A 19,899-nucleotide genomic window follows, 5' to 3' on the forward strand; every position below is an offset into this window, starting at 1 on the left:
AGGAGTGTATTTGTAACACGGTTCCTCGTAGGGTTGGGCACATGGCAGACCCACATGTCAATCTGCTGAGTCCAGAACCGAATCTGAACTTTTTGGACCGGGCCCAAATCATGTTATTCTCTCTGTACATAAGCTATTTTATTTTAATTTTATATCTCTCTGGGCTTAAGCAACAAATTGGCAGCAGCCCACGCAAACTAGAATCCATTAAACTAGATGCCATCTTCCAAAGTTCCAAGAATTGAAAGAGATGTAAACCCAGAAACAATGAAACTAACTGACCAACAAACGAAAAATTAGTTTAATCTGCCGTGACTGACTCATAAGAACTTTTAACTTTTAGTCCTACCACTTTAATTTCTTTTTTGAAATGGTGCCCTCTGCTCGAAGTCCTAATTGGAAGACGAGCCAAATCAAAGCACGGTCAAACCGGAAGACTTTGGCAGCTCCAAGTTTGTTGAATCTCAGTAGTTGAACTACACCGGCCTTCAGATCTTTCTTGTTCCACTGATTCAACGTTTTCTGGTAACAATAGCGTTTCCTCTCCACTATTTCTTACTTTCTCCTTCACGTTTCTGTAACCTTTCTCTTCATTGTTAAATCACCACTGGAATTAGCCATTCCGATTCAGACCTAGGTCTGCTAGTGCTCTATTTATTCAATTCAATTGTTTATTATTTCTTGCTGTTTTCATTCAATTTCCGTCTGCTATTGCTTGTCTCTGATTTGCTTTTATTATTCTATCTGCTGAGTAGATTTGCACAACAATTTCGATTGCGAATTTCGTAGTAATTGTATGGAATTAAGAATTTGTGTAGACTTTTTGCTTTCTATTGTAACTTCTTTGAAGTTTACAAAATCAGTAATAACTTTCATCAACAACCTTTCAATAGAATTTGTTCCTTCACTCCACCGGGCACGGTATTCTCCATGGAAATAATGGTCATGTCATGTTTAACTAAACTAGTGAAATTCTCAGGAAAATGTTATAAAGTGGTCCTTGTGGTTTTAGGGTGATACTCACTATTGCCTAGTGATTTTGAATACTTTAGACCAATCTCGGTCTAAAGTATTCAAAATCTTTATGTTTTATTCCCATTTAGAGAGGGAATAGCTTCCCCAACTTTGCGTAAGAAACAAAGAATTTACATGCTTTTCATCCCAAACCACGGGCACATTAGTAACTCTGAGCCAACAGTTTCCATTCTTTAGAAAGTAGAAATTTGCTTTCCATTTTTATGAGTTTTCCACATTCGAAAATTTAAACTGCGTCAGAGACTTACATGTCCACAGGTTTGCATTGGTTGAAAGGTCCTTTAGTGAGTTTCGTCGTAACTTCAACCATTTGCTTCGTTTTTATTAATCTCATAATAATAGTAATCCTTATCGACTCTGAAGTCTCAGTCTTTCTCGATGTGTATAAATATGCTAAATCCCAGAGAGTTTTGTAACAACATATTTTTTCTAATTCTCTAAGGAAGAACATATTGTCTTTATATCTCAGGACATATGGATTCAGATTTTCATCTTGTACCATCATCACAAACAAAGTAAGTCAAAATTGAGTTTTTTGTATTCTTTAACTGTTCATTTCATTGATTGTTTCCTTGTCTTTAACTCGTAAACATTTCCATTTGAACAACAAAGAGAAGTGCTCTAATTCAAATGTGGTTATTTTAACCATGACAGTGGTATTAGTCGGGGGAGAAGCTTTAGGAGCATCATTTCTGGTGCTGTATGATGCCATTAAGGAACTGAATGACCATCCTTTGATGTTAAAATCCCTCCTTGGAGATATCAAATCCACAGGTTCTATAAAGAACCACTGATCAAAGAGACAGCAGAGGATGAAAAGGAATTGGATTTTCCAGAGGATGAACTACAAAATTTTAGAGTACAAATGGAGGAGGAAGTTGAGCTAATTCGCAAGTGCTCCAAGGTTGGTCATTTGAGTCCTTACAAAAAATATAAGTACGCAAACAAACTAGTTGAATTGGGAAATTCTATGCAAAGACTGTTGGATATACTGAAAGTGCATGGCATAAGAGATGTTAAGAAAACCTTGGTTACGGTAAAGAATATTGAGACTATGGTCCAGCAAATTGATCAATTTTGGGAGACAAAATAATCCATCTGAAATTATTGAAGGTTGGTGTGCAATACCTGGACCTCCACCGCTTGTTGTTGGATTGGATGGGCCTTTGATGGAATTGAAGATGAAGTTTTTCAAAGATGATATGTGCGCCTGGAGGAAGTGGGAAAACTACACTGGCAATAAAGTTTTGTCAAGGTGGAGATGTCAGAGGTATATTATAATGGAACATATCAGTGTCTCTATTTGCTTTGTCCAATAATGATTTACTTCGTAATTGTATTAGTAGTAGTAGTAATAATAAACTTATGATATTTTATTTGCATTGGTAGTATACTAGTATGTCAAAAACTAGTGAAGATTTTAGGAAAATGTTATAAATGGCCCTTATGGTTTTAGGGTGATACTCAATTTTGCCTAGTGGTTTGTGAACCCTGACCAATCTCAGTCTAGAGTATTCAAATTCTTTATGTTTTATTCCCATTTAGAGAGGGAATAGCTTCCTCAACTTTGCGTAAGAAACAAAGAATTTACATGCTTTTCATCCCAGACCACAGGGACATTAGTAACTCTGAGCCAACAGTTTCCATTCTTTAGAAAGTAAAAATTTTACTTTTCATTTTTATGAGGTTTCCACATTACAAAACTTAAACTGCGTCAGAGCCTCATGGATCCACATGTTTGCGTTGGTTGAAAGGTCATTCAGTGAGTTTCGTTGAAAACTTCGAGCATTTGCTTCGTTTTTATTAATCTCATAGTAATACTGTAATAGTAATCCTTATCGACACTGAAATCTCAGTCTTTCTCGATTGTGTATAAATATGCTAAATCCCAGAGAGTTTTGAAACAACATATTCTTTCTAATTCTCTGAAGAAGAACATGTTGTCTTTAGGACTAATTTCAGTTTACCCCCCTGAGGTTAGGGGTCGTCATCATGTTAGTCCCTCTAGTTTCAATTTAATCAGTAACACCCCTGTACTCTCAAATTTCATCATTTGTGTCCAATTTCTACTTTTCCGTCCAATTTGGACCGTTAAGTCTGACTTTTGAGGGCTAAAATAGTCATTTCAAGACAAAAAAAAACTAAAAAAAAAAAGAATTTGTTTTTCTTTTTTTTTTTTGCATTTTTTTTCTGTTTTTTTTGTTTTCATAAAAAAAAAAAATTCAATTTTTTTTTTATTTTCTTGTTTTTTTTTTTTTTTCTTCGCTTATTATTATTATTATTTTTTAATAATTTTGTCTTCAACCTATACACCACAAGTTATAATAGGTTTATAAAAACAAAAAAAAATACTCTAGGTGGTTAAAAAGCTGCTCGCTGGTCTACAATATTTGTGATATATCTCCGATAAAGCGAAGAATTTTAGGATATATCTGTAAAATATAATAGGTTTATAAAGTGAAGAATTTTAGGATATATCCCCAATAAAGTGAATAAATATCTATAAAATATGATTAAAAAAATAAATACAGATATTTCTTCACTTTATTGGGGATATATCCTAAAATTCTTCGCTTTATCGGAGATGTTCCACAAATATCGTAGACCAGCGAGCGAAGAATTTTAGGATATATCCCCAATAAAGTGAAGAAATATCTGTATTTATTTTTTTAATCATATTTTACAGATATTTCTTCACTTTGTTGGGGATATATCCTATTATTCTTCACTTTATAAACCAATTATATTTTATAAATATATTTTACAGATATATCCTAAAATTTTTCGCTTTATCGGAGATATATTACAAATATCGTAGACCAGCGAGTGGTTTTTTAACCACCTAGAGTATTTTTTTTTTGTTTTTATAAACCTATTATAACTTGTGGTGTATAGGTTGAAGACAAAATTTATAAAAATAAAAAAACGAAGAAATAGGAGAGAAAAAAAAACGAAGAAACACCTAGAGTATTTTTTTTTTGTTTTTATAAACCTATTATAACTTGTGGTGTATAGGTTGAAGACAAAATTATAAATTAAAAAAAAAAAAAAAGTAAAGAAAAAAAAAAAAAAAAGGAAACAGAATTTTTAAAATTTTTTTTTTTATATAATTTGGAGCTCAAAATGACCATTTTACCCCCAAAAGGGGGCCCACTGGACTGATTTAACGTCTAATTTGGACGGAAGTCCAAAAATTGGACACGGATGATGAAATTTGAGAGTATAGGGGTGTTACTGATTAAATTGAAACTAGAGAGACTAACATGATGACGACCCCTAACCTCAGGGGGGTAAACTGAAATTAGTCATTGTCTTTATATCTCAGGACGCATTGATTTGGATTTTTGTCTTGTACCATCATCACAAACAAAGCAAGTCAAAATTGAGTTTTTTATTTGTTGTATTCTTTAACTGTTCATTTCATTGATTGTTTCCTTGTCTTAAACATTTCCATTTAAACAAGAAAGAGAAGTGCTCTAATTCAAATGTGGTTATTTTAACCATGACAGTTTGTTGAATCTCAGTAGCTGAACTAGACCGGCCTGCAGATCTTTCTTGTTTCACTGGTTCATGCTTTTCTGGTAACAATAACTTTTCCTCTCTACTATTTTTACTTTGCCCAGTAAGCTTTCTCTTTATTGTTCCACCACTAGAATTGGCCATGGAGATTCACACATAAGTCTGCTCTATTTTCAATATAACTTTTATTATTGCCCGCTGTTTTTATTTACTTTTCCGTCTGGTATTGCTTAGGGAGCTTATATTCATAACTCCAAAATTGGTATTTAGACTTCTTTTTTTTCCAAGTAATAGTTGACTTTGTCAACTCATGTCACATTACCAATAAAGATACTAAAGAGGGAAAGAAAAAAAATTTCTTACCTCTATGTACAATAGTAGTATTTCCTCCAATGTAACCTTAAAATATACATCGGCAAACGTTATCTATGTCAAATTTTTCTGAATTTGACTTTGTGGTTGATCACCTATCTATCGAAATAGGTTTCTTATGAAAAAAGAGTTTCAGCTATGAAATTGATAGAAAATAAGGAAACAAAAAGTTATGGAACTGTTAGCAGAAATGATGGTGGATAGAAGATTTGACAAGAGGTGAAAGAGTAGTCATTTATTTCATTGATTCAGCCAAAAAGAAACATAAGCTATCTAACCTCTTATTAAGCTATCTAACCTCCATAAGATTATAAAATATTGAAAATTTTCGTGAGGGAGGGAGCCCTTGGTTTTGTTTTTTTAAGCTTAATTGTATCAAGGTAAATAGAATTGTGAAATCTTCAAAAATTGAAGGAGGTCAAATTAGTTGGAGATATGAATAGAAAAAAAGGCTTTTATTGAATTTATTGGACGATGGACATTGTGGAAAAATTAGGGAGGTGTAGATAGCAAATTGGTTATTTGTAAAAGAAAGTCAATATCATTGTTTGATTCGTCACTCTTGTTTTGAATTATTGGCTTATTGTTTTGTAAAATTTCTATATATAATCACTAAAAATGTTCTATAATTATCAAGTACCTCATTTTTGATACATTGTGTCTTGTCTGAAGGCAAATAGAGACCAAATTGGATTTTCATGCTTCATTTTCGCTTGTCTTGTTGCAAGGGCTCGGAGAATGGCTGCTGCGCTTGCTGGTGGAGCAGTGTTAGGGACAGTATTTTTAGAGCTGTACAAGGGCGTTCAGACACTGATCAGAACAACTAAGCATTTTAAAGACCTTGCCAAAAGCATCGAATTGAAATTAGAATGCTTGCTACCACTGATCAAGCAGATTGAGGAACAAAACATGGAACTTGGTCGCTCGAACCAGTGTACAGAAAAATTTAAAATAGAAATCGTCGAGGGCCTAGAGCTTGTCCGAAATTGCTCTAAGGTTGGTCCATTGGAAATATCCAAAAAGAGGAATTACATCAGAGAACTTCGTAAGTTGGATGGTTCACTTAAGAACTGGTTAGATATACTCATGTCGGATGGAGTGAGAGATGGGAAGGAGACCTTGCAATCGGTGAGGACGATGACTAAAATGATGATGGCCATGTTTATTGTTGTTCTTGGGGTTCTTGTCACAACTATCATTGTTATAATAAGAGAAAACAAAAGGCGTTGTGACAAATAAGCACAACGAAATAAAACTATGAAAGAAAACAATAAGGAACAATGATTAATCGAGTTTGATGCAAAAATTGGGGAAATCAAATTTGAAATTGCTCCAATCATCACATAAATATATATAGGAACACAAGCATGTAATTAGTGGATATAATTCGATTGAGTTATGTCCATTTTGGTGTTAAATAGTGGTTTTCATTGTGAATGAATGAGAGATTAAAACAATATTTTCATTTGTACATAGTTAGAACTCTGTGTGTCTTTATACAACGAGTGATTAAGATTTATAATTCTTTAGCTCAATATCATTTGATCTAGTGATATTAGTCTCTCATTTAAAAAAATAGATTGTGAGAGAATAATTATTGTATTTCTCAATTATTGATGTAATAAAAAAAAAAATTTAGAACTCCTAGTGTCTAACCTAGCTTTGAGCAAGGATGTGTTTCCTACTTTTCTTTCATGTGCAAGGCTTATGGGCTTTGGTCCCCCAGGCTGCAAGTAGTCATTTCCTTGTTGAAGAAGTTCTAAATTTTCCATAGAGAAACTCCACAATATTTTACATTTTTATTTTATATTTCTCTGGGCTTAAGGAACGAAAGCCCATATTACGAGTCACATAACAACAGATTGTCTGCAGCCCGAACAAACCAGAATCCACAAATCTAGATACCCCTTTCCAAGTTCCAAGACTTTACTTTCAAATCAAACTGACCAAGCAAAAAAGGAAAAACACCATTAGTTTAAGATCTGCCATGAGTGACTCATAAGAACTTTTAACTTCTAGTCTACCCCTTCGATTTCTTTCAGTGCTCAATGCTCGAAGCCCAATACAGAAGCAAAGAATTTATTTGGTCGAACTATTGGAAGAGGAGCCGAATCAAAGCACGGTCAAAACTGAAGACTTGGTAGTTCCAAGGCTGTTGAATCTGAGTAGCTGAACAAGACCGGCCTGTAGATCCTTCTTGTTTCACTGGTTCAACCTTTTCTGGGTAAACAATACCTTTTCCTCTTCACCATTTCTTACTTTGTCCTTCACGTTTCTGTAAGCTATTTCTTTGTTGTTCCACCGCTGGAATTGGCTTCACAACTAGGTCTGCTCTATATTCAATTCAAATCGTTTATTATTGCTTGCTGATTTCATTCAATTTCCTTCTGGTAGTGCTTTTATTATTCTCCCTGATCTGCAGAACAATTTCGATTGCGATTTCGTTGTAGTTGTATGAGTTTGGAATTAAGAATAGTTCATACTTTTTGGGTTATCGTGCAATTTCTTAGAAGTTTATGTCCTGACCTGTCGAAAACATTAATAACTGTCACATGTCCCAGGAGTGAAGATAGGGATCAACTACCTTTCAATAAAACTTATTCCTTCACCCCCACGGCACGTTATTCTCCACTGACCTTTAATTTAACACCTTAAGTCTTTCACGCGTTAGGTATCATATTTCCTGGAAATTACCGTGATTGGCGTATATGCTCTGTTTTGTTTTGTGTACTTTTGTTTGTTAGAGAAAGTTTTAGGGCAAATGTTTTAACTTGTCATTGGTTTCGGGTGATACTCCGGTTTTTGCCCGTCTGGTGGAAACCTGTTTAGTAATTTGGAACCCTAACGAATCTCGGTCCACAGTACAAATATTCTTTATGTTTTACCCCCTATATAGAGTGGGAATAGCTCCCTCAACTTTGTGTAAAAAACAAAGAACTTGCATGCTTTTCACCTGGGACATTCGCAACTCTTGACCAAAATTTTCCATTCCTTGGAAAAGTAACAATTTTTCTTTTTCTTTTTTATTCATTTTTCTATGTCAACGAAATGAAGTGGCGTTAGAGACTTGAGTATTGCTTTGATTAAACGGTCATTTAGTGAGTTTCCTCGAAAACTTCGACAGACTTGTTCCCTAACTCCACCGGGCACGTTATTCTCCACTGATCTTTATCTAACACGTTAACGCTTCAACACGTTTGGTATGATATTCCATGGAATAATGGTCATGAAGAATGATCTCTATTTTGTTTTGTGAAATGCTGTTTGTGATGTTTAACAAAACTAATGAAAATTTAGGGCGAACGTTATAAATGGTCCTTGTGGTTTCAGCTGATACTCAATTACTTTAGAACCCTAACCAATCTTGGTCCAAAGTACAAAAATTCCTTATATTCCCCAAATAGAGTGGAATTAGCTTTCTCAACTTTGCGTACAGAATAAAGAACTTGCTTGCATTTCACCCCTAAAGTAACAGTTTATTTAAAATTTCAAAAAAACTGAAGGGTCATTTAGGGAATTCCTGAAAGACTTTAAACAATTTCTTCGTGTCAAACTTCTGAAAGTTTATTCTTCCCTGGCTGTGTATAAATATGCTAGATCCCAGAGAGTTTCAGAAAATCTTCTTCTTTCCAAGTCTCTGAAGAAGAACATGTTGTCTTTTTATCTCAGGACGCATTGATTTGGATTTTCGTCTTGAACCATCATCACCACAAAGTAAGTCAAACTTGAGTTTTTTATTTGTTGTGTTCTTGACTGTTGATTTCATTAATTGCTTTCTTGTCTTAAACATTACCATTCAAACATAGAGAAGTCCTCTAATTTAAGTGTTGGTTTTTGTCACGATGGCAGTGGTATTAGTCAGAGGAGAAGCTTTAGAAGCATCATTTGTGGCACTGTATGATGCCATTAAGGAAGTAAATGAACATCATTTGATGTTTAAAGCCCTCCTTGGAGATATCAGATCTACACTAGATTCCATAGAACCACTGATCAAAGAGACAGCAGAGGATGACAAGGAGTTGGATTTTCCAGAGGATGAACTTCAGAATTTTGGAGTACAAATGGAAGAGGGGATTAAGCTAATTCGTAAGTGCTCTAAGGTTGGTCCATTGAGTACTTACAAAAAATATAAATACACAAACAAACTAGGTGAACTGGGAAAATATTTGCAAAGACTGTTGGATATACTGAAAGTGCATAGCATAAGAGATGTGAAGAAAACCTTGGTTACCGTAAAGAATATTGAGACTAAGGTCCAGCAAATTGATGTGAATATTGGGATACAAAATAATTCATCTGAAAGTATTGAAGGTTCGTGTGCAATACCTGAACCTCCACCACTTGTAGTTGGATTGGATGGGCCTTTGAAGGAATTGAAGATGAAGCTTTTCAGTGATGAGATATCAATGCTTGTGCTAACTGCTCCTGGAGGATGTGGGAAAACTACATTGGCAACAAAGTTTTGTCAAGATGGAGACGTCAGAGGTATTCATACATAAATAATATCAATATCTCAATTTACTTTGTCTTAATAATGGTTTATTTTGTAATCTTAGTAGTAGTAGTAGTAATAAACTGAACATGATTTTATATGCATTAATAGTATGCTAGTATGTCAAAAATGCCAAAAATTTTGCCGTTTCTGTGACAGTTAACGTCAAACCATACCCAAATAAAATTCAGCTGTAGCTGTTACTACAATTCTGTGTATCATTGGATGCCATTGCTGTGCTTTAAATTTCAATATGGCTGCAGCCATGTTTTTGAAAAGACCCAAGTCTTATTACGGAATACTTCTGTGACCAGTTCAGTATGCTTTTAATTTTTTTTTTTTTAAAGAAGCACCTTTCTATTGAAAAAGCAAAAAGCGAATTACAAGGAGATGGACATGGAGTCCGCTTTAAAGGTCTAAAGAGGGCAGCTAGGGCTATAGGCTTAGCATCTCGTCTAATAATACTAATCAAAGCTTAGGGGCTTATATTACAGCTACTTGCCAGTTAAGAATAATGGAAGAAAGATTATAATCCTTGAATTCCTTAGAAATAGAAGCCCATAAGGATGCCCAGAACTTGACTCTCTCCCACAGGTCTTCCCTCTCTCCCCCCCCCCAAATAGGTTTCAAATAATCCCAAACTACAGCTAGCACCCCACAACCCCAACGGGTTCTGGCCTTTTTCCCATTACCAAAAGCTATAGGGTTTTCCCTTAGCAAGTCACTTCTCTCTAATGGAGTTGTCCAGTCCGCTCTTGCCTCCCTAAATAACTTTTTCCATAAGAAATTAGCCACTTCACAATGCACAAATACATGATCAGGACTTTCCCCTTAAGCTTTGCATAAAATGCATCGGTGAGGAGAAAAACAACTTCCCGATCTTCTCCTTTGAAGAAAATCACATGTATTCGTCTTCCCTAGTACCACAAGCCATCCCAAAGTCTTCACCTTAGTAGGGACCTTGACGTTCCAAATAATCTTTGCAGGAGCAAAAAATTGGATCTGATCCACCACTAGTTAAGAAGCTATGGAAAGATTTGCAAGAGAATTTCGTAGCAGGCTCACGCTTCCACCTCTTTTCATCTGAATTGGACTCCACTAATCGGACATTTTCTAGCTTAACCATCAGCGAGGCAAACTCCTCAATCTCTTGGTCATTTAAATTTCTGCTGAACCCAAAGTCCCAGCACATCGGAAAATTGAGAGGGATAGCTAACCTTTCCACTGAATGGTTGGTGTGTCTTGATAGTCTGAACAACCTTGGAAAGTAGAATTTCAAGTGGTGATCCTCTAACCAAGAGTCTTCCCAGGACCTCACTCTTTTGCCACTGCCTACAACTAGTTTATGACAAAGGGAAAATTGGCTTATTCCAGCTGAAATATCCTTCAAGGACTTCTACTTGATTCACCCAAAATTGGCTTTATGTCCCACCCATTCACATCATATCCATATTTACTCCTTATTACAGCATGCCATAAGGGCTTTCTCTCCAAAGGAGATCTCCAAAGCCATTTCCCTAGGAAAGACTTGTTTCTTGCTAGTAGGTTCCCAATTCCCAGCCCTCCTCTTTCTTTGCTTTTCGACACTATCTCCCAACGAACTAGATGGTCCTTCTTACACTCCGTCCATCCCGAACTTTTTTTTCTTTTTTTTTCTTTTTCAAAATAGATTCTAATCTCTTTGCCACTCCAACCAGAATTTGGAATAGAGATAAATAGTATGTTAGGAGGCTGAGAACTGCTTGAATCAATGTCAGCCTACTGCCACTCCCACAGTAGGTATGCTTTTAATTTCACTACTGTGTTATAAATACACCCAAGGTCTGGCATGTGGATCCTGTGGTCTTTCCGTTTAATTGTTTTCAACAGTTGTAGCCTTATAGGAATATGTTTGCCACAACTAATAGATAGAAATTACACATCAGAAGGGTGGCTAATTATTTGTTATAACATCATCGCTAGTGTATGATTTTCATAAAAAGATTTCCTACTTATTTCTTTCTATTTGCATATGTTAGCGATCCAATTGAGATTGAGATATGATTAGTATGACTTCACTATTTGTTTATTATTTTTGCTTTTAAATTTTTCCTTTGTACAATTGTGGACTTCTAATAACTTTCTTACCTTGTATTTTGAAAGATAAATTCAAGAACAATATCTTCTTTGTAACTGTTTCCAAGAAGCCCAACTTAAACCTTATTGTAGAAGAGCTATATCAACGCAAGGGTTCCCAGGTACCCGATTTCCAACATGAAGTAATTGCACTTAATTGGCTGCACGAATTTCTGAACCAAATGGGACAAGATCCTTTACTATTGGTTTTGGATGATGTTTGGTCTGAATCTGAATTTCTTCTTGAGAAGTTTGATGAATGGAGAATGTCTAATTGCAAGATCTTGGTGACATCAAGGTTTGCATTTCCAAGATTTGGTTCTCCATATAATTTGAAATCATTGAGTGATGAAGATGCATTTGCTCTTTTTAATCATTCAGCATACTTGGGAGATGTTCGCTCTCATGTTCCAGAAGACCTTGCAAGACAGGTGATTTTCTTAGTCTGCATTTTAAAAGAAATATGAAATATGTTTATTAATGTGAAATTGGAGAAAAGAGATTTGTTCACATTTTATGTGTGGCATACATACACCTGTTGATAGAACAAGTGAACACTTCAATTTACCATGTCAGATGCAAAATTCATGCTCATTTACGAACTAAATTTGAAGTAAGAATATAGAAGAGTACATAGTTATTATTTTCTCATTTGCATGAGACATTGCAATTTGAAACTTAAGACTAGACCTACAGCTGATAGAGTGAATTAATCTGAAGAAATTGATGTGCAGGTAATAAAACATTGTAAAGGATTTCCTCTTGCAATTACAGTGGTTGGAAGATCACTTTGTGGGCAGCCTATAGAGATCTGGCAAAAAAGATTAATTGAATGGACTAAAGGTTCATCTATTCTTGATTCTGATCATGATTTGCTTGTTTGCCTCCAAAGCAGCCTTGATGCCTTGGAGAAACAAAGTATTACCATCAAGGAATGTTTCCTAGACCTTGGTTCATTTCCAGAAGACCAAAGAATACCTGCTACTACCCTCATTGATATATGGGCGGAGTCATATAAAATAGATGAAGACTGGCTTTGCATTGCAAACCTCTGTGAACTCACCAATAGAAATCTGGCTACTCTTATAATCACAAGGTATATGGGCTTCTACATTTCTCTTTTCTGATTTTGTTTTTCCACTTTTTCCATTATATCCATGGCTAGTTGCTAGTCATGAAATTCTGGTGCAATTTGTATGCTGAAGAAATGTCTTATAGCAAATTGGTTTTGATCCTAAACAGGAAGGACCCCAGGGAGGTGGATGGCTATTACAGTGAACATTTTGTTACTCTGCATGACATTATTAGAGAATTGGCTATCTATCAGTCAAGTGTGGAATCAATAGAACAGAGGAAAAGGCTGATAATAGATATGTCTGGAGACAATTTTCCCGAGTGGTGGACGGAACAGAAATGTCAACCCATCAATGCTCACCTTTTATCTATCTCGACAGGTTGTTCCATCTATCTTTCTTTCTGTAGCAAATATTTACTGATGCAAAGGCACACAAGGCTGAACACGTGCATATACATCAGACACCAACACTTCAATAGTATTATCTATAGTAAGTGACTGATATCATGTACCATATATATGATTTGCAGATGGAGACTTCTCATCTAAATGGCTCAACATGCAACTACCACAAGCAGAGGTTCTAATTCTGAACTTTCAGTCAAAGAAGTATGCCTTACCCGAATTTGTGGAGAAAATGGACAAATTAAAGGTTCTGATAGTCACAAAATACGGTCTTTTACCTGCTGAATTGGATAACTTTCCATTACTTGGTTCATTATCAAATCTAAAGAGAATTAGATTAGAACGAATAGCAATACCTTCCATGAGCAAGACCCCTGTACAGTTGAAGAGTTTAGAAAAGATATCATTATTCATGTGCAAAGTGGGTCAAGCCTTGGACAACTGTTCCATCCAACTTTTTAATCTATTGCCAAATGTAGTGGAAATGAACATTGATTACTGCAATGATTTGGTGAAATTGCCCGCCATGCTTTGTGACCTGATTTGCCTGAAAAAGCTTAGTATCACCAATTCTCACAAGCTATCTGTCTTACCTGAAGAAATAGGAAAGTTAGTGAACTTAAAAGTGTTGAGGCTTAGGTCTTGTACTGAATTGTCAGAGCTGCCAGACTCGATTCGGAACCTCAAATTGTTAAATTTTCTGGACATATCTGATTGCTTTAGTATGAAGGAGCTTCCTGAACATATTGGTGAAATGTGCAGCTTAGAAACGCTAAATATGAGACAATGCTCAAGACTGCAAGAGTTGCCTGCATCAGTTTTGGATCTTGAACAGTTGAAGGATGTGATTTGTGATGAAGAGACTGAAATATTATGGAACCCCTTCTTACCCATTCTCCAAAACTTACATATCAGGGTAGTGAAAGAAGATATTAACCTGAATTGGCTCCACACGTTTCCATCTTGAAAGCATTGTTTTCTCAGTAACTATTGGAGCGACGCCTCTGTGATTTGTGCAGCTCCTTCTCTATATTGCTCCACAAGGCTCATCCTTGAGAGTGGTTGAGACACAGTAATGCCTATGATAATCTACATTTTAATGCTTTTTGTTGTAATTTCTCTGCGATATATAAATGTTTTCAATAAATAGTGAAGTGAACCTTCTGTAAATTTTGTATTCCATCACTGGGTTTATGTAGCTAGTGGTGTGAAGAAGAGATCTTGATGTTTCTTGATGTTGAGATCTGGTTAGTGGGCGTGAGGGCCTAGCCTCCCAGTTCTTCTGGGTTCCAGCCCTCGACAAAAAAAGAGTGTAGTAAACTTTGTGTAATGTATTATACAACTTTCCTTTTGAGACATTTGTATCAGTTCTTACTTTTGACTCTAATTTCTGGGGAAATTTCAATATCTGAACGCTAAGTTTAGTGTTATGGGAGTTTTTGAATGCGTTTTCCGCTCTTTGCTATTATCCTGCTAAACCAACAAAATCTGCTCGGTAAAGTATACTTGAATTTTCATTCTAAGTAATACCGTTAACGTGGCAGGTGGGTAATCATAACATTGGAACCGATCTAGCAGAAGTTAATTTACTAGGTCAGATGTTCTTTTGGCAATGGTTTCGTTTGTACGGGGACTGCCGTACATATATTACTGTCTTGATGCTCAGAGTGAAATAAGGAATACAAATTTTCTGATTTTGGTGTTTGATTCAGTTGCAAAAAGGAAGGTAGTTGCTGCCCGTTAAACAAAAAGATACACTAGTCTAATATGTTTAATTACACCGCTCACATATAGATCCTGCATAGCCTGATATTCAATCAAATCTCCTAGATGAGAAAAAACAATTCCAAGACAGAAATCAGAGAAAAGTGATGTAGGGCGTGTTCGCGAGTTACCGAAGGCTAGCTACTAATAGTGATTAGTGAGTTGAACTTCCCTAAACATATCCTGGTTACACAAGTATCTTATTGAACTGGCCGTTTATGATACCCTGGTCTTGCTACGTACGTGGAAACAATGTCCAACTTTGTTGAACTGGAGCAACTGCATCATACCAAGCTCAAAAGTGCTGCAGATCGATCAAACGTATTTATTAGTTTTAGCGGAAAGGCGCAGATGAAGATTTCAGCACAATGCAAACATCAAAACAATTTAGGAGTTTCGCTGTGTCGATGCTAAGCAATAATGGTAGGGTAAGTACGTGGTTTGGTTAGCATGCATTTGTGCTGTTTGTCGCTCTACCACCTTTTAATTTGCTTTTGCATGCGAAGTTTGAACGCCAGCATGAAGCTGATTGCTACCACCATTTTGTCTTTTTCTCTTGGCGCACTTGTTGACTTCTAATTTTTTTGCACCTTAATATCATTTCAAATATAACGTCCCTCCAAAATTGAAATGCACAATACATAAAGCAATTTCCTAGCTAAAACATGACTTTCTAAAAAGCAATTTCCTTTTTGCAATTTCCTAGCAATTTCTAAGATGATTACATTTCTTAGAACTATAAGTATAAATAACTAATTAGAAGAAGCGGAAAAATATCCTCACCTCTTCTAATAAAAGGCCTTTAATTGACCAATCTGAAATGTTTCTATTGAAATCATTAATTATCTCATTTTTAAGATGATATTAGTCAAATCGAAACTTGCTCGGTGAAGACTTTGTAAGCCCAGAGCAGCTGCATACAGGGGAAATTCTACGGTACCTGTATGTATGTGATACACTCATTTACAGATCTGACAACAATTTTGTTGTCATTGTGGTAAATAGAGTTATTTTTTGGGTAATTTTAGTTCTATTACAGGTAATTACTCCACCTACGATATTTTTACAAGTTTATGAATAAATTGTTATCGATGTAGTAATTTGGTTCAATTATATGTAAATGTGTAAATGAGTGTATGATAAACATCCAAGTACTCTAGACAACCCTCTGCATACAGTTCAGTACTTCAGTTGCCTTAACACCGTAATGCCCTGACAAGTTTTTAGAAACAGCAAGAAAAAGGTCACCATGTTCATCACGTAAAACTGCCCCCAAACCACTTCGACCTCTAGAGACGTCTACAACTCCATCAACATTCAGCTCGAGGAAAGGAAAAGAAGGTTTCCTTCATTTTTCAAGTCAAGTCAATATTTTAAGTCAAGTCAATCTGCTCATAAAATATTGACTTGAACAATTCGGGCAAGCTTTTTGTATTTGAATATTGAATATTCTAAGAGAGAAGCTTGGATATGCAATAGCAGCAATACCAGGTCGATCACTTGATTAAAAGTTATAACACTATGGAAGGTTATTACCAAGCATTTGTTATACGGTTTCCATAAGAAATAATTATATCTCGTCCCCTAGTTTCTTAACCTCTGTATACGACAGGGTCTACAACTGAAATGAGATACTAATTACTTCACCATTTCTATTTTTTTTTCTTCCTCGTACTCTAGTAGACGTATAGTTCCCTCAAGGACCAGTCTCTTGTTCATATTCTGTTTCGAAAATAATTGTTTAACAAAATGTTATCATTTGGACAAGATACATACAGACGCGTACGCACTAAAAGGGACAAAATAAAATATCTTTGTCCAAAGCATTGACAACCGTGTGTCTATGTTCAACCGTGTGACTTAAGAGATTAATGGTCTAACGAAGTAGATTGCAAGCCAGGGTGATTAGGGGGTCCTCGATCACCATCGTCTCTCTAAGGGTTTTTGTTCATGCGACCCCTTTAAAACTAACAATATGTTTTTGTCTTTTTATAAAATTCTGCAATTTAATGATGGTTGTTCATCTTTTAGATCTAGTTTTGAAGACTGTACTTAACATTCGTCATTATCAAATAATTTTGTGCATTGAATTTCACTCGTCTACATCTCCGTTACATATAGCCGGGGTAGAAATTTTGTACAAAAATGTATGTATTCCCGTGCTAATAAGTATTTTGACTGAAATTCTTTCTTTCTAAGAGGTGGGATAAGTATCTTAGGTTCAAAACTCATATATTTTAATCCAGTCAAAGTTAAAAAAAGCGTGAACAGGGGAGAAGAGAAAAAACCAGAGTGTGTACCCTCCGGCGGCTCGCCCTCGTGGCGGCGTCGTCGAACGGATTTGGAAAGGGCCTAGTGTCCGGTGGTGGTTGTCCATGGAATAAATCCCGTCAGAGAGGAGGCTGCGTGGTGGTTTCGCTGCCGAAAACGCGAGGTTGCTGTGCTTGCGGGGTCGGTGGCTTGAGAGGGGGTCAGCAAGAGGCAGCGTCGCCCAACGGAGTGAAGGCTGGATCTGAGGGGCTCAGATCGAATCGGAGGGATTCGATCTGGTCTGTGTCTCTTGGAACCGTCAGGTGCAGAGGAGTGGATGGGAGTGGCGGCGATGCTTACAGGTGTGTTTGGGAGGATGGAAGGATGGAGGGGCTGCCTGAGTTCGCTCGATGCGGTAGGATGGCCGCTGGTAGTAGGACGGCGTGGATCTGGTGTGCGGGACGATGGCAAGCTGCTCGCAAGCTGTTTTCCTCTTTGGTTGGGCTGACTGGGTTTTGGGCTTGGCCTTGGGCTCTGGGCCCAAATTCCCTTTATTTTATTTACTTTATGTTTTATTGTTGTTGGTCTTTAGTAGGTAATGATGACTATATGCCGGTAATAAGTCCCTGTCAGTTTAGGGCAGGGCGACGTGGGCTTAGTCCCGGACTGCACCTTTTGTGTGCCTGGTTTGCCCTAGTTAGGTGGCGAGTTCTCAAATGGTCGCAACCTCCTAGTGGTAAGATGAAACTAAGTGTCATTAGATTGGTTTTCCGGTGGCAACATAGTGGGAAAACTGATCTTATTAGTATATTATGGCTTCGAGTAAGCATTTACTTTCCGGTATGTCGCCGTATTTGTAAAGCGAATAGAGTAGCCAGAAGTGCACTCTTCGCTAGTTGGTGCCAGTTACAATACATACTTTTGTGGAGACTCTTGTTATCATCTCGAGTTTGTTCTCTTTATGCTTATTGTAATTTGGGGTTCAAGTATCATGTCCCCCCATGTATTCTGCAGTTTCATTAATAATTAAGGCCTAAGGGCAGTCGTTCTAGCCCTCTTCAAAAAAAAAAAAAAAAAGAAAGAGGTGGAATAGAACAACCTAATTGTATGTTACATAGTAAGTTCCACTCTTCTACCCTTTTCTTGAGAGGCAATGACTATTCATAGCTATTACTTTGGTGAATGACTATTCATAGCTATTACTTTGACACCAAAGAAGAATTCAACCCAATACTTTATTCGAGTCCCAGTTGATCCTAATCCAACGTTACTAGTATATTGATTTCTCGCCCGTATCCATAAGCTAGCGTGTAGATTTGAACAACAACCATAAGTGAATAAAAATAAACGAACTTATAAAGTTGTTATCTCCACCATTTTCTTATCTTCAAAACCACTTGAGATGATTCATAGGAGAAACGGCCTACAACTCGATTAGAAATTGACTTCAATAGTTCAATTGGGAGAATTAAACCACGGATTAATGGATTATCATACATTCATACGGCATTGGGGTATTTTGCTTATCAAATTAAATAATAAAATCTTCCTCGCACCATAAAGGTGCTCTGGAAAAAAAAAATTCACTATCAACTTTCATTTATTTAATATTTGGTCAATTTATAATACACTAATATTCTAATAAACATGGTTTAAGTTTTTTTTTTTAATTTTTTTATAAACATGGTTTAAGTTTGTAAGTGAGAGATCATGAGTTCGACTCACAAAAGACTAGTTGTTGATATGATAAAAAAAATAATAAAAAAAAAAAAAAAAAAAAAAAAAACTAAGGCTGAGAAAGGTTATTGTCAAAGTTGCTCATCTCATCAAAATAGACGTTTAATTTGTTTGAAGGATAAGCCTAATTGATTCATACATAGTACTGCATAATTTATTTTTACAAAATAAGATATTAGACAATAGTAGCTCTTCGGAGACAAAAGATGGAAGACATACATCCAACTCTCAATCCTAAATAAGAAGGGCCTGCTACACTTTGAAAACTCATTGCCTGTCCTCCTATTTTTATTTTATTAATAATAGAAAAAAAAGAAGAGGAAAACCAACCACCCTAAATCCCATGGATAGTATTGCACATGATTGTCTATATTATCTAATTTCGTTGATTCACCACTGTATTATTCTATTCAAGTAGCAATATCATAGACTAGGGCTGTCACTTGGTCAGTTCGAATCGGTTATAGGTATTACCAACTTCAAAACCAAAGCTTTTGGTTTCAAAATTGATCTACCAATTACCAACCAAAATTTTCGGGTTTTAGTCATATCTACCAAATTCGGTATTTCGGTTTTCGGTATTACCAACTTTAGAACAACTAATTCTTTGTAATATAAATTAGAATGAACAAAATTAGGTTTTTCAATTTTATAACCGTAAACTTCGTATTCATCTACTAATCATAGCTTTCCTTTGTATATATGACATCAAATTTTAGCCATTTTCAATAAAACTAGGTTATTTAACCATCTTAGACTAGGTTACTCAAAATACATGTACTATTAATTATGTAGTGTATTGAGTAATGTTCATACTATTATGAAAACTTTTATGTTTATTTCTTAATATACATGTATGTGTATTGAAAACTATAGTATATAAAGCTAATATTTAGATAATCGGTAGATTTTGTATTTACCAAAACCAAACCAACTTTTTCGGTAATTTTTTATTTCGGTTTTATCGGTCTCTGTTACCAAAAAGTCGGTTTACCAAACCTAAAGTATCGGTTGGTATTCGGTCGGTTTGATAATTACCAAACCAAGTGACAGCCCTATCATAGACTCATAGGTGAACTTCCATACTTAATTTACTTACCGACCCTCCTTAAAAATAAATAATTAAATAAATAGA

General features: G+C 35.7%; 1 protein-coding gene and 1 long non-coding RNA gene across 8 annotated transcripts; both read left to right on the plus strand.

Annotated features, from left to right (window-relative positions):
* Positions 1 to 249: 249 nt before the first annotated feature.
* LOC133720223 (uncharacterized) lies at positions 250 to 6,461 on the plus strand. Of its 3 annotated transcripts, XR_009851776.1 has the most exons (6): positions 250 to 525; positions 1,505 to 1,550; positions 1,690 to 1,939; positions 2,149 to 2,305; positions 4,545 to 4,616; positions 5,599 to 6,461. It is a non-coding gene; the product is annotated as an uncharacterized LOC133720223 (long non-coding RNA). The 3 variants fall into 3 exon arrangements; XR_009851774.1 differs by having other exon boundaries at positions 252 to 525; positions 1,690 to 2,305; XR_009851777.1 differs by having other exon boundaries at positions 252 to 525; positions 1,690 to 2,305; positions 5,655 to 6,461.
* Positions 6,462 to 6,813: 352 nt separating this feature from the next.
* Positions 6,814 to 14,371, plus strand: LOC133720194 (probable disease resistance protein At5g66900). 5 transcript variants are annotated; one of them, XM_062146426.1, is made up of 7 exons: positions 6,814 to 7,150; positions 8,596 to 8,640; positions 8,776 to 9,411; positions 11,915 to 11,964; positions 12,268 to 12,629; positions 12,776 to 12,987; positions 13,139 to 14,371. In XM_062146426.1, coding segments are annotated over exons 2-7 (2,103 nt in total). In that variant the 5' UTR covers positions 6,814 to 7,150; positions 8,596 to 8,639; the 3' UTR covers positions 13,981 to 14,371. The 5 variants fall into 5 exon arrangements, with proteins under 5 accessions (XP_062002410.1, XP_062002395.1, XP_062002401.1 ...); XM_062146411.1 differs by having other exon boundaries at positions 6,815 to 7,150; positions 11,561 to 11,964; XM_062146417.1 differs by lacking the exon at positions 8,596 to 8,640 and having other exon boundaries at positions 6,815 to 7,150; positions 11,561 to 11,964.
* The last annotated feature ends 5,528 nt before the right edge of the window (positions 14,372 to 19,899 follow it).

Source organism: Rosa rugosa, chromosome 1 (genome assembly GCF_958449725.1).
Source record: "Rosa rugosa chromosome 1, drRosRugo1.1, whole genome shotgun sequence".
NCBI classification, from domain to species: Eukaryota; Viridiplantae; Streptophyta; class Magnoliopsida; order Rosales; family Rosaceae; genus Rosa; species Rosa rugosa.

Bases quoted from the DNA above. Each gene is read 5' to 3' on its own strand.
- LOC133720194 (XM_062146405.1), top strand. From the start codon at position 8,769: ATGGCAGTGGTATTAGTCAGAGGAGAAGCTTTAGAAGCATCATTTGTG. The intron at 9,412-11,560 runs GTATTCATACAT...GTATTTTGAAAG, and splicing joins TCAAGATGGAGACGTCAGAG to ATAAATTCAAGAACAATATC. The intron at 12,988-13,138 runs GTTGTTCCATCT...TATGATTTGCAG, and splicing joins CCTTTTATCTATCTCGACAG to ATGGAGACTTCTCATCTAAA.